Below are 22,364 nucleotides of genomic sequence, written 5' to 3'. Positions count from 1 at the left end.
CCCATAGCCCAGCAGGTCGAGACTGCGGTGGCTGGGAGCAGCCACTGCACTTGGTCTGGGTGACAGAGTGAAACTCCAACTCAAAAATAAATAAATAAATAAATTAGAATCAAAAGCAAAGATATCTGGAAAAATTCTCAAATATAGAAATAAAAAGCATTCTGCTAAATAATCCATGGTCCCAGTCATTCAACTCCTAAGTATTTTTCTAAGAGAAATGAAAGCATATATATATCAATACAAAGACTTGTAGATGAATGTCCATAGCAGCTTTATTTTAATAGTTCCAAGCTAGAAAGAACATGAATATCTATCAACAAGTGAATAGACAATTGTGATATTTCCATACAATGGAATGCTATCTGGCAATAAAAATGGATGAAATAGGAAATACTGTAGTTGATTCTCAAAGTAATTATGCTTAGTGAAAAAAGTCAAACAAAAAAGGGTACATACTATGCAATTCTATTTCATTCTAGAAATTCTAGAAAATGCAAACTCATGGTGACAGAAAGCAGATCACTGGTTGTCCTAGACAAAATGTTAAAGGTATGCATACATGCAAAATAAAACTCACATACAAAAACACATACAAAACACATTAGAATGATTTATTTCCTAAACTGGAAGAAAAGAAAATGGCAACAAAGACCAGAGGAAGAAAAGGCAGTTCATAAATAAACAAACAAATTTAAGAATCACAGAGAAGGACTTTACATGGAGTAGAGGAAAAAGAAAGAAATTTACTCTGCTAGAATAGTACCCTTTTAAAGACAGTAAATTCTTTAAGTTTCAAAAAACTGAATACAGTAGAAGCTTCAGACCACCAATCATATGAATGAGGAAATATTTAAAAGTAAGGAGTCTCTCCTGGCATCCCTGAAATAACTCAAAACTCCACATATTCATTTAACAAATATTTACTGTGTGCCAGCTCCTGTTCTCAAGACCAATAATTTTTTTTATTAAAAAATTTTTTTAGAGATGGAGTCTTACTCTGCTCAGCTTGGAGTACAGTAACACAATTATAGCTCACTGCAGACTCGAGCTCTTGGGTCCAAGTGATCCTCCCATCTCAACCTCCCAAGTACTGAGATTACAGATGCCAACCATCAAGCCTGACTATAGTTTTCCCGATAGTCACTCATTACCTTCATTCCCTGACCCTACCTGCTGGCGCTTCCATCTTGATTGCTGTTGCAGAAGAACCAGTTGTGATTCCCCAAGGGTCTAAACTGGAATCTATCTTCCCTCCTTCTTCAATGTACTCTACAGTACCAGTGCTCTTTTGCTTTGTTACTTGTGCCTGAAGCATTCGTGCTTGAAGCTGTTTTGAGGCCTCATGAAATGCCATTTCCATTCGAATATCATTGTTTTGAATTTCATAGTACAAACCTGAGGAAAAAGATGTTGAAATAATATGACTGATTTCTTAACATCATTGCAATATTTCACTTACTTTTCCCATATTTTAATCAAAGTTCAAGAATTTCATGATGAGCCGTTGAAGAGTAAAAAGAGAACTAGAGACTCTTATAATGAAAAAAACAAAACACATTCAGATCACAGGAAAATGCCATACCAAGCAAAGTCCAGGCTACAACATTGGTTGGTTCTAAGCAAGTGGCATCCTCAAAGAAAATTTCTGCTTGCGCATAGTTCTCCATCAAGACGGCCAGGACACCACAAAGCAGCAAGCTGAAAAGAGACCACCAACATAGCTAACAACAAGGCCCATGTCACACTTAGGAACCAATTTCACATAGAAGCTTAGCTGCTTCTTCCTGCTCATTCCTCATCTCCCTTCTCTCAATACCTGTGGATGTGATTCTGGTTGAGGGCAAGAGCTTTCCGAAAACACTCTTGTGCTTTAATATTGTCTTCGGTTAGAAGGCAGAAAGCACCATAGTCCAGCCAGTGATCCAGGTTCTGGGACTCACGAGCCAACCTCTAGGCACACAAAGCATCAGGAGAGCTATTGTGACACTATGTCTCATTTTTAAGACATATACCATCACACAGTAAACGCTCTATAAATACTGTAAATTCTACAAAAGAGATCATGACATCCTATTTGCTTACCTCTAAATTCCAAACACCTAACACAATTACTGTCTGGCTTTTAGTAGGTGTTAGGGGGAAAAAAGCTTTGAAATAATTTAAAAATTGAATCAACAATTCAATTAACTTCCTAGAGTTAATATTCTGGTTCCCCTAGACTTGTCTAACACCTTGGCAGCCTAAAGATTCATTTTATGGTATATCAACCATATACAATAATTTCTGCTATAGTACTGGGAAGGCAAATATAAGTTTATCTATAAATATGGGGAAAAAGCATCTTAGATGAAAACCATAAAAATTGCAAAGACATAAATAAATGGAAAGATATCCATGTTCATAGACTGAAAGACTTAATATTGCTAAGATGTCAATACTACCCAAAGCAATCTACAGATACAGTGTGATCCTTATCAAAATCCTATTGAAAATCCTCAAAAAGTTACAGAATTATCATATGTTCCAGCAATTTTTTTCAGATTTATAGCCCAAATAATTAAAAACAGGTACTCAAACAAGTGCTTATACACTAATAACTTTGAATTGTGAAAGTTATTTATATTTTTTATATTCTGGATATAAATCCTTTGTCATATATATATGTTTTACAAATATTTTCTCCTAATCCATACTTTTCTTTCTCTTATGTCTTCCATAGAGTAAAAGTTTTTAGTTTTGATGAAGTTCCATTCATCGCATTTTTCTTTGATCAATCATGCTTTGGTATCATATCTAAGAACTCTTTATCTAACTCTAGGTCAAGATTTTCTCCTATATTTCTTCTAAAAGTTTTATAGTTTTATGTTTTACATTTACATATATGGTCCATTTGGAGTTGACTTTTGTAAACTGTTTAAGGTTTAGCTTAATTATTTTTTTGGCAAATGTTCTAACACTATTTAAAAGACTATTTTTGTTCTCTTCTGTTTTATTGTTCTATGTTCCTACCCTTTACCAATCAAGTTTGAATTTAAACAATCAAAAACTAGTGTTTATTATACACATATTTCATAATAACAGTAACAACAATCTCTGGGACGATGTTGGATTACCTCTTTATAATACACTGCTGCCATTTCAAAGTTCTCATTGACTTCTGCTTCAAATGCAAAAAGTCGAAGCTGATCACTGCTTGTATGAATGGTTGGAATAGTGCCTTGGACATCATCTGGCATGGTCTTGTCAACGTCAAGATGTTAGACAGACAAATGAAGCAATTACAAGTAGAGAGGTTTTATAAGCATCGATCAGATGTGAGAGCGAGTCACGATGTCTAAAATGATATTGAAGGTTCTCACAGTCTTGTCAATAAAGAGAGCAAGAGCGAACCAAAAGAGAAGTATCAAGTATGAAGGAGTAGCTAAGGTATCAAAATGCCAACAATCTGTGCTCATAAAAGTGAGTAAGAATTTCTTAGGGCAGAAATAACTGCTTTAACCCTCAGAGCAGTCAGAGTCCCCATGCAGGTCACTTCTGATAGCAAACAGCTTACTTCATTTTCTCTAGTGTATAGGAAAAATATTACCATCTTTTGGTGCCATGACTTGAAAAAGGTTGGCAAATACTAACTAGGGTCTTTAAACATGGAGAAAGCAGGACAATAAGGGTAAAAGCTTTGGAAGTCAGATCTATAGTTTCAATGTATCCTTTTGTGTTTCAAAACTAATCTTTCATTTAAATTATTGGTTCTTTCCCAATTGTATACCCTTGGCTTGCCATCAATTATCCCCACTCTTTCCTCAATTTTCAACTTCTCCCACTCTGCTGACTGCCTTCCCCAAACTGTGAATGTGCTTTTTCCATCTTAAAAAGAAAATCCCTCTAATTTCTAGCTACTTCTTTTCCACTTTCTTCCTTCATCGTCCAACTTGAAATTATATTCACCTGTTTCCTAATTGCTCATTTACTCCTCAATTCATAATTTGAATCCCCCCATTAACCCAATGATATTGCTATGTAAAGATTAACAACGGCCTCCTTATTGCCAAATCCAATGAAAACTTTTCAGATTTGTTCTTCATGAATTCCTAGGAGTATTTGACACTGTTGATTATCTTTTTATCTTAAAGTTCTTTTCCCTTTGCTTCTGTGTCACCAAAGTCTTCTGTTCTTTTGCCTCTTTAACAATTCTACTTGTCTCCTTCAATTTTTTCATCCTTCTCTTAAAAGCTGGAGTTTCCTAGGGTTCTACTGTCAGTTCTCTTCTCTCTTTACTCATGTTTTTCTCAGGTAGTCTTATCTATGACCATAGCATCCATATACCAAGGCTCCTCAAATCTCATCTCTAGCCCAGATCTCTCTCTTGAGCAAAACCCCACTAGACTCAATGTTCAAAAGTGAATTCAAACCGGGCTCGGTGGCTCAGCCTGTAATCCCGCGCCTTTGGGAGGCTGAGGTGAGTGGATTGCCTGAGCCCGCGGGTTCGAGACCCACCTGGGCAACTTGGCGAGACCTCCTCTCTACAATAAATAAAAAATTAGCCGGGCATGGTAGCGCGAGCCTGTAGTTCCAGCTACTTGGAAGGCTGAGGCCGAAGGATCGCTGGAGCCCAGCAGGTCGAGGCTACGGTGGCCAGGAGCGGCCACTGCACTCCAGTCTGGGTGACAGAGTGAGACTCCAACTCAAAAAAAAAAAAAAAAGTGAATTCAACATCATCTGCCTCCCACGAAATTTACTTACATTGTGTTCCATGGCCTAGTTAATGTTTTTCTTTTCTTTTTAGTGACAACCAAGAAGCACTGAATGGTTAACATCAATTGGCCAGTCAGTAAACCTTTAACTTAAGAATCTTTGGGCCGGGCTCGGTGGCTCTGCCTGTAATCCCAACACTTTGGGAGGCCGAGGTGAGTGGATTCTCTGAGCCCTCAGGTTTGAGACCCGTCCGGGCAACTTAGCAAGACCTCATCTCTACAATAATAATTTTTTTTTAAAAATTAACCAGGCATGGAAGCACACGCCTGTAGTTCTGGCTACTTGGAAGGCTGAGGAGGAAGGATCGCCGGAGCGTAGCAGGTCAAAGTTGCGGTGGCCGGGAGCATGCCACTGTACTCCAGTCTAGGCAACAGAGTGAGACTCAAAAAAAAAAAAGAATCTTTGACTTTTTTCCTCCTTATTATGCAATAACAAGCTAATATCACCAGTTTTACCACCTTTGATGCATCCTTCATAATGTGATCAGAGTGTTTTAGCAAATGTAAACCTGATTATTCTATACCCCAGTGTAAAATATTCAATTTCTTGCTTCCAAGTGCTACTAAGGGAAAAAAATCAAAATGTATTTTGCTCATGCTCAACTCTCAAATGCTTTCCAAATCAAATCATCCAAATTATCTATGCCCAAGGCAGAATTGTTCTCTGAGTCTTATGATATAGGACACTCCTGTTCTACCTTTTCCAGAAAGGCTGAACAAAGTGTAAGAAAAAGTGATTGTAGAGAAAAAAAAATGAAGTAAAGAGAAAATAGAACAGAGGTTTTCAGGATGCATAGCTGGTTAGAGACTAGCAGGGGAATAAAAATGCTCTGATTTTTGTCATTGTTTTCAAATAAAACCACAACTGAATACATATAAAAATAAGCAAATGAAGGCAAGGTGCAAGCTGTACAAATATAAACAGACAAGTGAGTAGAGCAGGCTATTAGGCGAGTAGAAAAGTCATGTTTGAAGTGTCACCGCCATTTGGGTAAATATCTGAAAATGCATAATTTTCTTCATTTTTATAATCTTAAAGAAAACTATGAGAATCGTACACGTTAACAGAATAAACAATGCTAGTTTTCATTTCATAATTTACATAGCCTATTTGATCTGTTTTTGAGAAATCCATCACAGTTTTGGAAGTTATGAAATATATTTTTCTTTTCTTTTTCTTTTTTTTAATTTTATTTGAGTTGGAGTCTCACTCTGTCACCCAGACTGGAGTGCAGTGGCCACTCCCAGCCACCGCAGCCTCGACCTGCTGGGCTCCAGCGATCCTTCCGCCTCAGCCTTCCAAGTAGCTGGAACTACAGGCGTGCGCTACCATGCCTGGCTAATTTTTTGATTTATTGTAGAGAGGAGGTCTCGCCAAGTTCGAGACCCACGGGCTCAGGCAATTCACTCACCTCAGCCTCCCAAGGCGTGGGATTACAGGCTGAGCCACTGAGCCTGGCTGAAATATATTTTTCTAGAAAATTGGAAGAGCATACCTCCTTGATCTTTCCAAAATTAGTCTTAAATTAATTAGACCGAAGTCCCTTATTCATGTTTGTGTCTTCAGTACCTAGCACAGAGCAGACACTTCAATAAATATTAATTGAATAAAGAACAGAAGGAAGAACAACACCATTCATAGGAGGCCCAGATACTCCATGTAGAAAAGAAAGGGCTCTCAGTTCTTGACACCTACCTGGTTTAGGGCCACATGCATCTGATCTACTAAGAACACATAGAGCTCACTGATAAATGTCTGCAGTTCCTCCTGACTTTCAAATGATGTTGTCTTCAAGTATTTCTCTCTCACGATCTTTACCACAGCATGCTGTAAGACACACAGGTCATCTGTCTGTTATCACAGTCTAGTACCGTGCTGATAGCACAGGTGTCTCTAGGGCCTCTGGTCTAAGACTGAGTAAAACTTCAGAAGGTAATTGATTTCTTACCCCTAATGACTGTTAGTCTATTGGCTCGCTGACTTTCCCCCAATCAACATACTCTGTATGAGCCCTTCTTTCCTTGACATCACTATCATCACTCACAGTGGCAATGCAGAACTCATACCATGTGAAGAGAGTCATACAGCTGAAGAAAATCTTAGCATTAGGTTTAGGTATTATGTCTCTCATGGGGCCATATGGTTCAAGGGAGAAAAGGAGAAAGGCCTCATCTGAGAGTCCAAAGAATGGGATTCTAGTTTTTTTGTTTTTGATTTTGTTTTTGAGTCGGAGTCTCACTCTGTCACCAAGGCTGGAATGCAATGGCACACTCATGGCCACCGTAGCCTCGGCCTGCTGGGCTCAGGTGATCCTTCTGCCGCAGCCTTCCAAGTAGCTGGAACCACAAGCATGTGCCACCACGCCCAGCTAATTTTTTTATTTTATTTTATTGTAGAGATGAGGTCTCACCATGTTGCTCAGGCTGGTCTCAAACCGCTGAGCTCAGGCAATCCTCTCGCCTCTGCCTCCCAAAGTTCTGGGATTACAGGCTTGAGTCACCACACCTGGCAAGATTCTACTTCTAATGCTGCTACTGTACAACCTCATAAGTTATTTTATACTTTGGTACCTCAGTTTCCTCATTTGTTGAGTGGATATGTAATTTGGTATTGTTATGTCGGAAGATGATTGAGAAACCAAAGAGAAATAATAGATGTAGAAGCTTAAAATGCAGTGCAAATATAAACATAGCATGTTTTATGACAAGGATAACTTCTTCTTTTTTCTCCCTAAGGTAATATTGTCAGGTTTTATACTAAGCACGATCCATGCATGTATCATTTAATTCTCATAATGACCCTTTGTGTTAATATTAGCATTGTCAGCCGGGCTCAGTGGCTCAGCCTGTAATCCCGCACTTTTGGGAGGCTGAGGTGAGCGGGTTGCCTGAGTCCACGGGTTCGAGACCCGCCTGGGAAACTTGGCAAGACTGCATCTCTACAATAAATCAAAAAATTAGCCAGGCATGGTAGCACGTGCCTATAGCTCAACTACTTGGAAGGCTGAGACGAAAGGATCACTGGAGCCCAGCAGGTCGAGGCTGCAGTGGCCGGGAGCGGCCACTGCTCTCCAGTCTGGGTGACAGAGTGAGACTCCAACTCAAAAAAATATATATATTAATAATGTCCTTTGTTGTGAGGTAAAGAAATTGAGGCATATAGAGGTAAAGTCACATGCCCAAGGTCACCCAGCTAGTAAAGGTAGAATCAGAAATTAAATCAAGAGATGATTACACCACCTGCTGAGAATACCCTCTTGCTCCCATGAGCATCAGCTGTTTTTCACTTTATTACTTGCATGTTCCTTCCTTGTATTTGTCTAGTATAGTGCACGTAGTAAATGTGCACAAAGAGGCAGCATAGTGTAGCTGTTAAGAAAATGAGTTCTGGAGCAAGACTGCCTGAATATGAATCCCAGCTTTGACCTTTACTATCTCTGTGACCTAGGGCAAATTACTTAACCAACTAATGTTGCATCTCGTCATCTGTGAAATGGGGAGTACTAATCTCATGCTATAAGGATTAAATTAGTAAAATATTAAGTATTAACAAATTTACCTGGCATACAGCACTCAATAAATGCTAGCCATTATTATTCAATAAATTATTATTAAGTTAACTATTTCTCAAAGTTTAGTGATTCTAGGGACTAGGGAGAGATCTGGATGGGAGACAGAGATAATTAGTTATAAAGTCAGTACCAGATGGAGAAACAATGAAACCTGGTCCAAAATCTGGCCTGACCTCAAGTAAAGAATCTGTTTCTTTCCTTTCCTTCCCTTTCCCCTTCCCTTTCCCTTTCCCTTTCTCTTTCTTTCTTTCTTTCTTTCTTTCTTTCTTTCTTTCTTTCTTTCTTTCTTTCTTTCTTTCTTTCAGTCAGGGTCTCATGCTGTCACCAAGACTGGAGCACACTAGCACGATCATAGCTCATCACAGCCTTAACCTCCTGGGCTCAGGCAATCCTCCTGCCTCAGCTTTCCGAGTAGCTGGTACTACAGGTGCATGCCACTATGCCTGGCTAATTTTTGTATTTTTTGTAGAGATGAGGTCTCGCTCTGTTGTCCAGGCTGGACTTTGCTGGATACTACTCTATGTTCAAATATCCTGGGCTCAAGCAATCCTCCTGCCTCAGACTCCCAAAGTGCTGGGATTACCACGTCCAACCAAAAATCAGTTTCTGAAAAGCTCACAATCAGAATGGATACTAAACCATTCCAAGACTGCAGGAATGGAATGTCTCCTGACATTTTATCATAGAGAACTTAGTTCTTTGCACTATGAGCAAGAGAGATAGAAATAGAGCTGAATTAACCAGATGAAAAAAATGCTAAAGTGCTCCATAAAAGCCCACAGCATAATTAAATAAATGAATGTTTTACCTTGAGCTGTTCTTTGAAGGCAAAGTATTTTCCAGAGCAATTAAGTTCATAGCTGAGCTGACACTTCTGCTCTTCCAGGGCTTCACTATCCAAATCACTCTCCAGTTTGGCCACCTGCTTTCCAAACATTCTATGATATTCATCCAGAATGGCCCTAGAAATGTTCTTGATCTGCATGTGGTAGTCACTCACCGCCTAAGAAAATACAAAACATTTGGTAAAGAGGCTTAAAGAGATCAAGACCATGGACTGAAAGTCTACAACTGGATTTGGTTTTATGTTCGATAATACTTTAGATATAAACTCCCCTGTTCTTCCCAGCTCAAAGAGCATCAGCCAAAGATTAAACATTGTCTGCTATTCACTATAAGCCACTGATCACAAATGGAACTAGGAATGAAAATATGTAAAACTTCAACAAGTTTTCACCCCTTATGGAAAACATATCAAAAAGCCCCTGTGATTTTCATATATATATAAAATTTTATTTTAAAGATGTGGGGTACAAACCAGGATTGGGTATATAAGATAGACAAGTGGGACATCATCAAACTGAAACACTTCTGCAATTTTTGAATGCATGCACATAAACATCTTATTACTTATAGTTTCCCCTTGGCTTTGGCACTTGCCTTCTGAGCTCCTCCTGTCCGACGGGTAAGGGGAGGCCTTGGAGGAATCATTTCCTTAACCCTGTACCAGGAAAAATAAATACAAAACAAAAAACACTTTATTATCTGCACATTTATATTTTCTTATATCCCACCTGCGAAGAATCTGGGTGAGGAAGCTATGAGGTCTGTTCCCCCACTGCCCTTGAGCACTGTGCTATTCTCTCATGTAAAACACTAGATCTGAACCCCAGCACAGTATATGGCTGTGAGGGAATCCAGGAAGCAGCTCCTCAGAAAAATATCTAAGTTATACTTTTGGCTAATTTGAGGCCTGGCAGTACCCCTATGCATTTTTAAAACCTGTTGTTGTACACAAGGGCTGTTTGACTAGAAGTCTGGAAAGAAATGGGTGCCATGATTTTAGGGGCACTCAGTAGAGTCTCTGAAAACACAAAGATTTGTAAATCTGGGTGGTATAGGCGAGTGAAAGTTTTTCTTCCCTCTCCATCTAGGTGTATTCTTGGTCATAATTTAGAGGATTATATTAAATTACAATAATGCTACTAAAATTTAAGATGAATAAAAAAACACATTTTGTCACTGTCAAATTACTTATGCCAAAACTTCTACCTTCCATTTTCAGGAGACCTTACAAGATCCTAAAATCTATTAAATTATAGCTCTTCTATAGTTTCTGATTCCAGCTAAATATATTGTACTGCCTTGAAGTCCACAACCAAACTCACAAAATCCTTTTTTTTTTTTTACTATGCCCTATGTAGTTGTACACCTCTATTCATAATTACTAATTGTAATTCTATTTATTTTAATAGGTAATATATTCATAGGATCTAAAATTTTAAAGGTATGAAACAATATACAGTAAATATTTCCTTTCAGCCTTGTTCAGCCTCCTAATTTCCTCTCCAGAGACAATGTTATTCACTTATTCATTCAAAATATATATGATTGCCTATTGTCCCAGATATTTTCTAGGTCTGGGAATCGAGTATTAAACAAAAAAAGACAAAAATTCTTGCCCTAATTGGAGCTTACATCTTAGTAGGGAAAGACAATAAACAAGATAAGTAATTAAGAGAAATATGCTAGTAATATCTGCCATGGAGAAAATAATGCAGAAAGGCAACAGACTGTGTTGGGGTCAGGAGGTGATGGAATGTGGGAGCCTGTCTCACCAGGGAATGTCTCAATGAGATGATAACATTTAAGTAAAGAGCTGAAGGAAGTTAGGAAAACAAGTCAGGTAAATACCCAGGATAAGGACATTTCAGGCAAGAGAATGGCAAGAATAAAGGCCTTACTGCAAGAATGTGCCTTGCATGTATGAGGAACAGCAAGGATGCCAGTTTGGATGGACTGAAAGAGTGAGGGCAAGACACATACAGAATGTGTGGCCATGGCAGGGGCAGTGAGTATAATGGGAAGTCCTGGTAATTTCTGAGCAGAGGCGTTAGATGTGTTGACTTCCATTTTAATGCAATCATTTTGGAATGCTGTATTAAGAATAAACTGTACAAATGTTCATCAACTTCTCAGTAGAAAAACAAAATATGGCTTACATATACAATGTTATATTATTTGGCAATAAAAAATGAAGTACTGATACAAGCCACAGTACAAATGAATCTTGACAACATTATGCTAGATCAGTGAAGCCAGTCACCACAAATTGCGTGACTCCATTAGTATGAAATGTCCAGAGTTGGAAAATCTTTTTTTTAAATCTAAACACCAACTCAAACCTGAAGGAATTGGCAGATCTATAAAGATAAAAAGTAGATATATGTGGGTGCTTAGGTCTGGGGAGTAAGGACAGAGGGGTTGGCATGATAGGAGAAAATAGAAGGTGACTGCTAATTTATATGGGGTTTCAATTTGGGGGGTAATGCTAATGTTATAAAGTTGATTATGGTGATGGCTGCACAATTCTGTGAATATACTAAAAACCACTGAATTTTACCCTTTATTTATTCATTTATTTATTATTCTTTAGAGAGAGAGTCTTGCCTATTGCCCAGGCTAGAGTGCAGTGGGGTGATCATAGCTCAGTGTACTTCACACTCCTGGGCTCAAGTGAGCCTTCCACCTCAGCCTCCAGAGTAGCTAGGACTCCAGGCTAATTTTTTTTTCTTACTTTTTGTAAAGACAGCGTCTTGCTATGTTACCCATGATGATCTGGAACTCTAAGCCTCAAGTGATCCTCCCGCCTTGATCTCCCAAAGTGCTGGAATTATAAGCATGGGCCACCACACCTAGCCTGAATTGTACATTTGAAATGGATAAAGTATATGGTATGTAAAATATATTTCAATACAAGCTTTTATTTATTTATTTTATTTATTTTTTTTTTTAGTTGGAGTCTTACTCTGTCACTCAGACTGGAGTGCAGTGGCTGCTCGCGGTCACCGCAGCCTCGACCTGCTGGGCTCTGGCTAAGCCTTCTGAGTAGCTGGACCTACAGGTGTGTGCTACCACGCCCGGCTAGTTTTTGATTTATTGTAGAGATGAGGTCTTGCCAAGTTGCCCAGGTGGGTCTCGATCCCGCGGGCTCAGGCAATCCACTCACCTCGGCCTCCCAAAGCGCAGGATTACAGGCTGAGTCACCGAGCCTGGTCAAAGCTTTTATTTTTATCTATCTTTGAGTTGGAGTCACACTCTGTCACCCAGGCTGGGGTGCAGTGGCATGCTCATGGCCAACCCATCGTCGACCTGCTGGGCTCAGGCAATCCTTTCGCCTCAGCCTTCCAAATAGCCGGAACTACAGGCCCAGCTAATTTTTTGTTTACTGTAGAGACGAGGTCTTGCCAAGTTGCCCAGACTGATCTCGAACACCCCAGGCTCAGGCAATCCACTTGCCTTGGCCTCCCAAAGTGCTGGAATTATAGGCTGAGCCACAGACCTTGGCCTAAATTTATATATTCTTATAAAGTGATATAGATTTAGCAATTTGATATTCACATGTCTCAGCCAGCAACCAAAGGCAAATAATCTTTTATGAGTATTCGGTACAATTTTCTACCATTGCCATTCTAATTAGCTTTTGTTCTATAATATCATCACTTGAACTAACTTGGTGGGTAAATCTGCCTACCACCTTCCTACAGCCAAAGAAAAAACATATAGCTCACCCAAAAAGTCCAAGAATATTTAAACATTGGTATAAGCATAATTTTAGAAGTACTACATATATAGTTAAACTAAATGAATAAAAAGTCTCAGGAGACACAGGTCATAAAAGTTGCCTCTGGACGGGGCTTGGTGGCTCAAGCCTATGATCCCAGCACTTTGGGAGGCTGAGGTGAGGGGACTGCCCAAGCCCACAGGTTCGAGAAAAGCCTGGGCAACTTGGCAAGACCTCATCTCTACAATAAATCAAAAAATTAGCCGGGCTAGTAGCACACGCCTATAGTCCCAGTTACTTGGAAGGCTGAGGTGGAAGGATCCCCTGAGCCCAGCAAGTCAACGCTGGGGTGGCTGTGAGTGTGCCACTGCATGCCAGCTGGGGCAGCAGAGGGAGACTCCAACTCAAACAAAACAAAACAAAACAAAACAAAAACGCTTACCTCTATATTTGGTGGAAAACTTTCATTTAGGATGCTGTTATTCTGTCACTCAGTATTCCCTATGTAGGAGCCTGAATGAGAAATCTGTTTTAGAATTTAATGCCAAGAAAAACTATGTTCTCTTTTCCCACTAGTGTGCTTCCTCCTTTAACGATTAGAATTATGTAACTAACAGGGCTTCTCATTTTGTTAGCTCAGATTTGAAGCTTACTCATGAGAGCTCTATTTAACATTGCCTCTCTTTTTGTTTCCATGGTTTTGAGCTTTTAACTATTTCTAGATTATCACCTCGTTTTATATATGTCATTTATGGTAAATATTCTGTTTGTTTTTGGAAAAGGGCTAAATGCAAAAAAAAATTTTTTTCACTTTTAAAATTTTTATTTTATTTTAAAGATGTGGGGTACAATTCAGGGTTAGGTATACAAAAGTTGATTATGCAGGTACCCTTGTTGATGAGGTATTCCCTCCCCCCCAGTTTCCCTCAACTGCCAATCCCTTTCTTATAGTATTAGGATAATTGTTCAAGGCCCATTTATTAGTGAGAACATATGGTACTCCGTTCTTTGTTTCTGTGATAGATCACTGAGTAAGAGAGATTCTAAATCCATCCAAGTTGCTGTGAAGTCCATATGTTTGTCCTTCTTTATGGCTAAATGCAAAAATTTAAGTTTAAGAACTCTCTAAAAGATGAATGTGCGGTTGGGTACAGTGACTTATGTCTGTAATCTCAGCACTTTGGGAGTCTGAGGTGGGAGGATTGCTTGAATGTAGGAATTTGAGACCAGCCTGGGCAACACAGCAAGACTCAATCTACAAAAAAAAAAAATTAGCCGGGCATGGTGGCACAAGTCTGTAGTCCCAGCTATTCGGGAGGCTGAGGTGGGGAACTGCTTAAGCTCAGGTAGTGGAAGCTGCAATGAGCTAAGATCACGCCACTGCACTCCACTCTCAGTGACAGAGCAAGACCCTTTCTCTTTCTCTCTCTCAAAAAAAGAAACAAAACCAAACAAAAGATAAATGTGCCGCTATAAGCAGGTAATTCTCAAAAGGAAACTTCTAATGACTAAAAAATGTGTAAAAAAAAGTCTCTGCCGGGCTTGGTGGCTCAGCCTGTAATCCTGTCCCTTTGGGAGGCTGAGGTGAGTGGACTTCCTGAGCCCGCGGGTTCGAGACCCGCCTGGGCAACTTGGCGAGACCTCATCTCTACAATAAATCAAAAATGAGCCGGGCGTGGTAGCGTGCGCCTGTAATTCCGGCTACTCGGAAGGCTGAGGCGGAAGGATCGCCGGAGCCCAGCAGGTCGAGGCTGCGGTGCACCGCACTCCAGTCTAGGCGACAGAGTGAGACTCCAACTCACAAAAAAACAAAGTATAATGTGAATTATAATTAAAATGAAAAACTTTCTACACCAAAATAAAAAATTATGTGTTGATAAACAGTAGTCTCATACATCATTTGTAGAGTGATAAACTTTTTGGAAGGCAATTTAGAGATATTTATTAAAGTGTGCAAAGTAAATAGTCTCCAAGGTGAAAGCCACCATTTCCTTTCATCCTTCTTTGAACATGCTCGCACCAAGAGGTTAAAGTCCAGACTTCGGCAAAATGGCAGATTAAACTCCCATCCCTTCAAAGAAACTTTTAAAAAACAACCAGAAACTGGCAGAATCAACTTTCAGAATGCTGAAAAACAGCCACAGGTTTATAGCAACCAAGAGAATACTGAAACAAGAAAAAGGCAATATAAAAACAGTAGGGGGCAACCCCCTCGGGTCTCCTCCCACTGTGGGAGCTTTTCTGTCCTCTCAATAAATCCTGCTTTCAAAAAAAAAAAAAAAACAGTAGGAAAGCTTTGTGGCATTTTTACTTGCTCTTGCCCTATTGGATTTGCAGCTCAGCAGCAGTCTTGAAGATGGCAGCCTGGGTTTCCAGGCTGAAGGACGGACGCAAGACATTCATCTCTGTTTCTCCTAACTCAGAGTGGAAAAGCACTGAAATCTACTCAGACTGAAAAAGCACTGTTCAAAAACATTGTACAATTATCAAAACCCTGCAGCTGCTTGGGGCAAAAGATTATGGTTGAGACATAAAATAGACCACCTAAGGCCTGGGAGGAAAAGCTAGAGTTTCTTTGGGAAATTAGAACATTCAAAATTACTTGAGTCAAGTGAGTTGGGCCTGGTGGCTCTTACCTGTAATCCCAACACTTTGGGAGACAGAGGAGAGAATTGCCTGAGCCCAGGGATTTGAGACTAGCCTGGGCAAGTTGTTAAGACCTCGTCTCTACAATAAATAAAAAAATTAGCCGAATGTGGTGGCACGTGCCTATGGTTCCAGCTATTTGGAGGGCTGAGGTGGAAGGATCACCTGAGCCCAGCAGGTTGAGGCTACAGTGGCTGTGAGCATATCACTGCAGTCCAGCCTGGATAACTGGGTAAGACTCCAACTCAACAACAACAAAAAAAGTACTCGTGTAAACTGGGGGATTCAGAAACCACATATATGCCCAGGACAGATTGAATACTCTAAAAAGACCAGAGAAGAACTTAAGATTTCATCAATAAATGATTTTATAGACAGTGTAAGCAGGAAGTAAAGGCTGAGGTGGAAATATAATCATCCTGGTTAAGGGGTAAAAATGTTACAAGGCTCTGCCCTCGGAACAAAAAGCTGTCTGCAAAGACAGGCAGTGTGGGGACAAGAGTTATTTTATTTTAAATGCGAATCCACTAACTCCAAGTCCAGGATTACATCCAAAATGTCTAGTTGATGCGTTATGTTTTATGTAGGAACACCTATTCATTGTAAGTTTCACTTTTCCTCCAAAACAACCCTTGCTACTACTGCAGAAATCAGAGGCTGTGATGCTCATAGCCACTAACACATTTCCTTCCAAAGCACACATACTTTCCTAAAGATATAATCCCCAGGTCTTGGGGGTTGTAGTGAGGAGATCTACTCATCATGTGGCTGCCCAAGACCCACTTTTGTCTGTAAACTGACGCTAATGGATCACTCTGTACCAACAAGCTGGATCTGTCTTCCTCCTTCTTTGGTTTCTCAGCTCCTTTGGCATTTGGGGGATGCTTTGCATATACAGTCCTTTCACAAGCCGGCAAGTTTTTTTGTTTTGTTCTAATTTGTTTATATCAATATCCTAGTATTCAATAAATTTCAGTCAAAACATTGGCTAACATAAGTCAAACCTTCAACAATCAAGAACAGCAAACCTAGGGGAAGGAGAAAATTGGACTTCTGAAGTTCCCACCTTATAGTATCTAAATGTCCAGTTTTCAACAACAACAATAAAAACTTGCAAATAATACAAAGACACAGGAAAGTTTGACTTTTTCAAATAAAAAACAAAAAAGAAGACTGGGCACAGTTTCATGCCTATAATCCTAACACTCTGGGAGGCCAGTGTGGGAGAACTGCTTGACCCCAGGAGTTCAAGGCCAGCCTAGGCAACATAGTGAGACCTCTCTGCAAAAATTTTTTAAAATTTGCCAGGAGTGGTGGTGCATGCTTGTGGTATCACTTACTTGGGAGAGAAACAGTTCTACAATAGTAGAGACTTCAATATCCTACTTTCAATAATGGATAAAATAACCTGACCAGAGATTAATAAAGAAATATGGGACCTGAACAATATTATAAACCAATTAGGCCTAACAAACATATAGAGAACACACCATCAAATGATAAATTAATACATATTTTTCTCAAGTACACACAGACCATTTTGTAGGACAGACCCTAAGATGGGCCCCAAAACAAATCTTAAATCTTAAAAGATTGAAATCATGTGAAGTATCTTTTCTAGTCACAATGGAAAAACTAAAAATCAATAATAGAAGGAAGATTGGAAATTTCACAAATATATGTTAATTAAACAACACATCGAAACAACCAATTTCAAAGAATAAATCACAAGGAAAATTTTTAAAATACTAAAACTTTGAAACAGACAAAAATAAAAAAGAGCATATCAAAATGTATAAGATGCAGTGAAATCAGTGCTCAGAAGAAATATACAGCTCTAAACATAGACATTAAAAAAGAAGAATGAGACTCCAACTCAAAAAAAAGAAAGTCTGGGTCTGGTAGCTCATTCTTGTAATCTCAGCACTTTGGGAGGCTGAGCAGGGCAATCACTTGAGGTCATTTGTGGTGGTGTGTTACTACGGTCCCAGCTACTTGGAAGGCTGAGGTGAAGGATTGCCTGAGCCCAGCAAGTTGAGGCTGCAGTGGCTATGAGCATGTCACTGCACTCTACCTGGGTGACAAAAGTGAAACTCCAACTCAGAAAAGAAAAAGAAAAAAGAAAGAGAGAAGATTTAAACTACTCAAATCAGAAATGAAAGTGAGGACATACTACCATTTTTTTTTTTAAACAGGGATGAAAAGGATTATAAGAAAATACTATGGGCTGGGTGTGGTATCTTATCTCTGTAATCCCCACACATTGAGAGGCCAGAGGCAGGAGGATCCCTTGAGGCCAGGAGTTCAGATCAGTCTGGGTAACATAATGAAGTCTTGTCTTTACAAAATAAAAATAGAAATTAGCCAGGTGTGGTGGCATGCACTAAGGTCCTAGCTACTCAGGAGGTTGAAGTGGGAGGATCACGTGAGCTCAGGAGTTCAAGGTTATAGTGAGCTCTGATTGTGCCACTGCACTCTGGCCTGCATAACAAAGTAAGACCTGTCTCAAAAAAAAAATAGAGTGAATACTATAAACAACTGTATGTGAATGAACTGAATAAAATGCACAACTTCCCAGTGGCACACAAGCAAAGCAATATGGTACAATAGGATAGCACCAAGGTGTTAAAAGTAATTACTGCAGGGCTCTGTGGCTCAGCCTATAATCCCAGCACTTTGGGAGGCCGAGTGGATTGCCCGAGCCACTGAGTTCAAGACCAGTCTGGACAGCTTGGTGAATCCTGTCTCTACAATAAATCAAAAATTAGCCAGGCGTGGTAGCGTGCGCCTGTAGTTCCGACTACTTGGAAGGCTGAGGTGAAAGGATCGCCTGAACCTACCAGGTCGATGCTGGGGCAGCCGTGAGTGTGCCACTGCACTGCAGTCTGGGCAACAGAGTGAGACTCCAACTCAAAAATAAAAATAAAAAAAAGTAGTTATTACTAGGTGAGCAGAAATCTTTGTGTTTTTATATACTTTCTTGCTCATCTTGATTTTCTAAGATTTTTTTTTTTGTACTGAGTACATGATGCTATTGTAATAAGGAAACAACGATAACAAAATTTCATCTGGAAAACCAGAAAAATGCTGCTTAGCCCAGAGAAATTACAATTGTAGAGATAATCTGATTTCCTCTTATTTATGCCCAAATTGTGCAAAACAAGTATGATACCCATTGCTACATACCTTCTGGCCAACTCTTCTGGCATTCGCTTTGGAACTAAGGCTTTGTCGAGTTGAATCTCCAATACAATGTATGTCCCTGCTTCTACATATTGCTGTAATGACATTTTTTTGTCATTTGTTATTTCCAGGAAAAAAACATACTTATGAAAAAAATTAGTAACATAATAGTCACAATATAAGTGAGAAAACTGCATGTTTAACTACATATAAGCGTGATCTAAACTATTAAAATATTCTATGGAAAAATAACTGAAAAGAAATATCGCAACAGTGGTTATCTCTTTAACTATGAATTTTTTTTTTTTTTTAGTCCTTATGATTTTTTTTTTCTTTTGAGTTGGGAGTCTCACTCCTTCACCCAGGCTGGAATGCAGTGGCACGAATGCTCACGGCCACCGCAACCTTGATCTGCTGAGCTCTGGCGATCCTTCTGCCTCAGCTTTCCGAGTAGCCGGAACAACAGACATGCTACCACCACCTGTTTTTCATTTGATTGTAGAGATGAGGTCTTGCTAAGTTGCCCGGGCTGGTCTCGAACCTGAGGGCTCAGGCAATCCACTTGCCTCGCCCTCCCAAAGTGCTAGGATTACAGACTGAGCCACCAAGCCCGGCCTTAACCGTAGTTATATCTTAGCGGAAAGGGCTTTCAATTTTATTATTGGACCTCTACCTCAGCTGAAACCCTGTTTAACTTACATTCTTACATTCCCACTCAATCTCCTCATTGCTACCTACCAGCTCTGACCGCAGAACACTTCTCAGATTTTTGCCAGAATCCTAACTACAATGTGTCCAAATTCCCCAATATCAATCTCTCTTTTGACTTTTTTCTTAATGGCATTGTCATCCTTCCAGAGACTGAGGCTTGAAACTTGAGTTATCTTTAACTTTTCTTCATCAATACACACAAAGCTTCTCAATTCCAAATACCTTGCCTCTGCAGGTTTCCGACTTTCTTTTTTGCTACAACCTCTGCCCTAAGTCAAACTGTCATCAACATTCATCTGTACGATACCCTACTCCACTTTCGATCTCCTTTTTTCAAATCCTTATAAGAATTCCAGACTGAAACACATACGAAGTCCTATTTCTATGTAAGCTTAAAACCTTTTTTTTTTTTGAGTTGGAGTCTCACTCTGTTGCCCAGGCTGGAGTGCAGTGGCATGATCACAGCTACTACAGTCTTACCCACCTAGGCTCAAGTGATTCTTCCGCCTCAGCTTCTCAGGTAGCTGGGACCACAAGTGCACACCATCTCACCCAGCAAGCTTTTTTATGTGTTGTAGAGATGAGGTCTTGCCATGTTGCCCAGGCTGGTCTTGAACTCTTTGGCTTAGACAATTCTCTCGCCTCGGCCTCCCAAAGTGCTGGGAGCCACTGTCCCTGGCCCATTTAAAAACCTTTGATGTGAGTCTCCAAGAAATTCAATTGTTTCTCAACAGATATAAAATAAAGTCCAAACTTTAAAACAAACCTTTCAAGTATTTCCATAACCTGACTCAGCCTCTCTCTTCTTTCTCACCTCTTTCTAGAATCTCTCCTTTCTTTTCATTCCTCTAAATACCATACACAGGATTAATTGATGTACCCTAAATTCTGCTCTTGCAAATTCTTTCTGTGTCTTGACTCAAGCTGTTCCTTGGCCCTGAAACGCCTCTCCCTTCATCTTTAATCTAACAAAGAGTTCTCTTCATCGTTCACTACTTAGTTTGGATACTACTTCTTCCGTGAAGACTTCCCTGAGACTGTCCTAACCTAATATATATCAATCTTTGTCTCCTCTGAACCCACACAGAACTTTTATTTGAACCTCTATTACAGCATTCATGTATTTATTATAGTCAATAGGTACTGTCTGTTTCTTCTTCCTACCAGATGGCTGAGTTTCCTGAGGGTAGATGGATAAATGCTGCAGATGATGCATCTTTGCATCCCTCATAGTGTTTAACAGTATAATACAAGACATACAACTTTAATGCTAGAGAGGACCTTAAAGTTAATTCATTTCGCAGTCTCAACAAGATAAAAAAATTTCCCCAAAGTCATAAACTAGTTATAGGTAAATATGGGATGGCAACTAATAACCTGCCCTAAGCATTTTCTTTCTTCATTGCTTTTCTCAGTAAAGGTTTGATGTGTTTAACCTTAATTTACCAAAATTTTATGCACAGTTACCTGTCCTTCTGGATTGTTGCTTAGAAGGGGTTCACTTTCCAAAGGAGTATCCGAGCTCTGAGATTTGATACTAGGTGCTTGCTGAAAGAAAATGAACACAACTCAGAAACTGAATTCTTACATGGTCTTCATAACAGCAGGAACAATGATTCTTACATTGCATCAAACTGCAAACCAAATGAGAAATCAGTGCAAGCTTCTGCAATGTACATCATCACCTTCTCAGCAACCTACCACATCCCCAGGCCTCGGCCTTCCATCTATATCCTTTTCTTTGACTGTTTTATCTTCTTTCAGATTCTTAGAAACAACTTGTTTGGACAGTGGAGAATTAATTCCTCCTATTTTATTATTATGATGGCCAATATCCCGGAACAAGCTGAATAAACACTTGGTCTGAAAAGAAACCAAAAATGTAATGAATTGTAGGCAAATGAGATCCACTTAAAAGAAACCCATATGTTTTTTTAATAATGTAATTTTCCACATAATTTCTTTCTTTTTTTTTGAGTTGAAGTCTCACTCTGTCGCCCAGACTGTCTCTCCCGGCCACCGCAGCCTCGACCTGCTGGGCTCTGGCGATCCTTCCGCCTCAGCCTTCCGAGTAGCCGGAATTACACATGCGCTACCACACCCGGCTGATTTTTTGATTTATTGCAGAGATGAGGTCTCGCCAAGTTGCCCAGGTGGGTCTCGAACCTGCGGGCTCAGGCAATCCACTCCCCTCAGCCTCCCAAAGGCGCGGGATTACAGGCTGAGCCACTGAGCCCGGACATCAGAATGATTTTAATCTTTGATATGTAATTTCCAATGAACTTTTAAGTGTTATAATTCATTTCTATACAAGAAATAATTATCTGTCTAGTCACTACTGACCTATCAGTGGTAACTGAAAGAATAAGGCAAGTTTAAAGTTCAAAGTAAAACCTTTGTATGCAAAGATTCAAACTATAGATAAATGACTGGATAGGAATCTTACAATTTTTTTCCTTAAAAATTTTTTTGAAATAAACAACAGTTTTAAAATTAAACAACATGGATGATTCTCAAAATAATTTATGTCAAATGAAAAAAGCAAGACAAAAAATGGGGGCGGGAAGAGAAGAGGAGTGGACAGAGGTGGGAGAAAGATAACAGATGGCATAGGAAAGCTTTGGGAAGTAATGCATATGTTCATTATCTTGATTGTTGTGATAGTTTCACAGATGTATATATATGTCAAAACTTTAAAGTTGTACACTTTAAATATATGTAGTTTATTTGTGAATTATACTATAATAAAGCTATTAAAAAGACAATACAATATTAAATAAAAATTGTAAATACCAAAAATCACACACAATCTTACCACCTGTACCATAATTACTATATTTCTTTCTTTTTTTTTTTTTGAGTTGGAGTCTCATTCTGTCATCTAGACTGGAGTGCAGTGGCCGCTCCCGGCCCCTGCAGCCTCGACCGGCTGGGCTC

General features: G+C 39.5%; 1 protein-coding gene across 2 annotated transcripts in view; it reads right to left on the bottom strand.

The window, feature by feature from the left end:
• The window catches only part of CFAP70 (cilia and flagella associated protein 70), a 119,445-nt gene that overhangs the window by 43,125 nt on the left and 53,956 nt on the right, over positions 1–22,364 (bottom strand). For both annotated transcript variants that reach the window (XM_008064281.2, XM_021715661.1), the window contains 10 exons: positions 21,129–21,290; positions 20,895–20,975; positions 18,720–18,811; positions 9,764–9,824; positions 9,132–9,326; positions 6,448–6,579; positions 3,114–3,239; positions 1,817–1,950; positions 1,583–1,698; positions 1,171–1,395 (listed from right to left, as the gene is read on the bottom strand). In XM_008064281.2, coding sequence (XP_008062472.1) covers positions 1,171–1,395; positions 1,583–1,698; positions 1,817–1,950; positions 3,114–3,239; positions 6,448–6,579; positions 9,132–9,326; positions 9,764–9,824; positions 18,720–18,811; positions 20,895–20,975; positions 21,129–21,290 — 1,324 coding nt within the window. The remainder of the gene's footprint in view (positions 1–1,170; positions 1,396–1,582; positions 1,699–1,816; positions 1,951–3,113; positions 3,240–6,447; positions 6,580–9,131; positions 9,327–9,763; positions 9,825–18,719; positions 18,812–20,894; positions 20,976–21,128; positions 21,291–22,364) is intronic.

This window comes from Carlito syrichta, unplaced genomic scaffold (assembly GCF_000164805.1).
Source record: "Carlito syrichta isolate Samal-C Ts95f unplaced genomic scaffold, Tarsius_syrichta-2.0.1 Scaffold307258, whole genome shotgun sequence".
Taxonomy (NCBI): domain Eukaryota; kingdom Metazoa; phylum Chordata; class Mammalia; order Primates; family Tarsiidae; genus Carlito; species Carlito syrichta.
The sequence above is the reverse complement of the archived record's forward strand: the minus strand, read 5'-3'. Positions and strand labels throughout refer to the sequence as shown.